General features: G+C 33.3%; 1 protein-coding gene across 1 annotated transcript in view; it reads left to right on the forward strand.

Moving 5' to 3' along the window:
• LOC119589140 (calcitonin receptor-like protein 1) overlaps nucleotides 1-867 on the forward strand; it is a 102,570-nt gene that overhangs the window by 90,953 nt on the left and 10,750 nt on the right. Inside the window, exon 3 of the mRNA XM_037937717.1 lies at nucleotides 118-225. Coding sequence (XP_037793645.1) covers nucleotides 118-225 — 108 coding nt within the window. The remainder of the gene's footprint in view (nucleotides 1-117; nucleotides 226-867) is intronic.

Below are 867 nucleotides of genomic sequence, written 5' to 3' on the forward strand. Positions count from 1 at the left end.
ATCCTTGCCCTCCGCTGAATCACTGCAAAATCAAAATCGCGATCCACACGTCATGCAAGTAATATATTCCTATACCCCTGTTTATTACCACGCCACTTTTCTCTCCCTCTTTCGCAGACCGCTGGTGCAACGCGACTTGGGACATGGTCTTATGCTGGCCACCAACACCTGCCGGAGAGAGCGCTCAGTTACCGTGTCCACCGCATAGGGGCGTAGATCCTAGCAGTAAGTGGGGAGATTACACACATATACGTGCCAATTTTAATATATTTAAAGGGGCCGTTTTAATAGTTATACAGACTAATCTTAATGTAAATACCGATCAGTTTTGATATATATTGAGATAAGCTTTTACACATATACAGATCAGTCTTGATATATATGCTGGTCAGTTCTGATATTTATACTGATCAACTTTAACATAAATACATATCGGTTTTATCATATATTAAGGTCGTTTTTAACATGTATTGGTATCAGTTTTAACATGTATACGGATACGTTTTAAAACTGATCTGCATATGTTAAACCTAATCTGTACATACTTTAAAGTAAATTTGCATATGTATTAAGATTAATCGGTATATTTGTTGAAACTAATCTCAGTATGTGTTAACATAAATAAATCAAGTTTGAACTTACATACAGGTAAGTTTTAAAGTATGTAGATTAAAATTCAACTTGTATTCAGATCAGTTTGATCGCATATTGAGACCAATTTTAGCAAATACAAACCAATTTTAAAATATTAAAATCAGTTATAAAATATCCAAATCAATATATTTCGAAACTGACAGAGCAATGTCTTCTATTTAGATTTTTTTCCAAATTACCTTGAAATTGTCTTAAGAGGAATATAAAAGTTTG

Source organism: Penaeus monodon, chromosome 25 (assembly GCF_015228065.2).
Source record: "Penaeus monodon isolate SGIC_2016 chromosome 25, NSTDA_Pmon_1, whole genome shotgun sequence".
Taxonomy (NCBI): Eukaryota; Metazoa; Arthropoda; class Malacostraca; order Decapoda; family Penaeidae; genus Penaeus; species Penaeus monodon.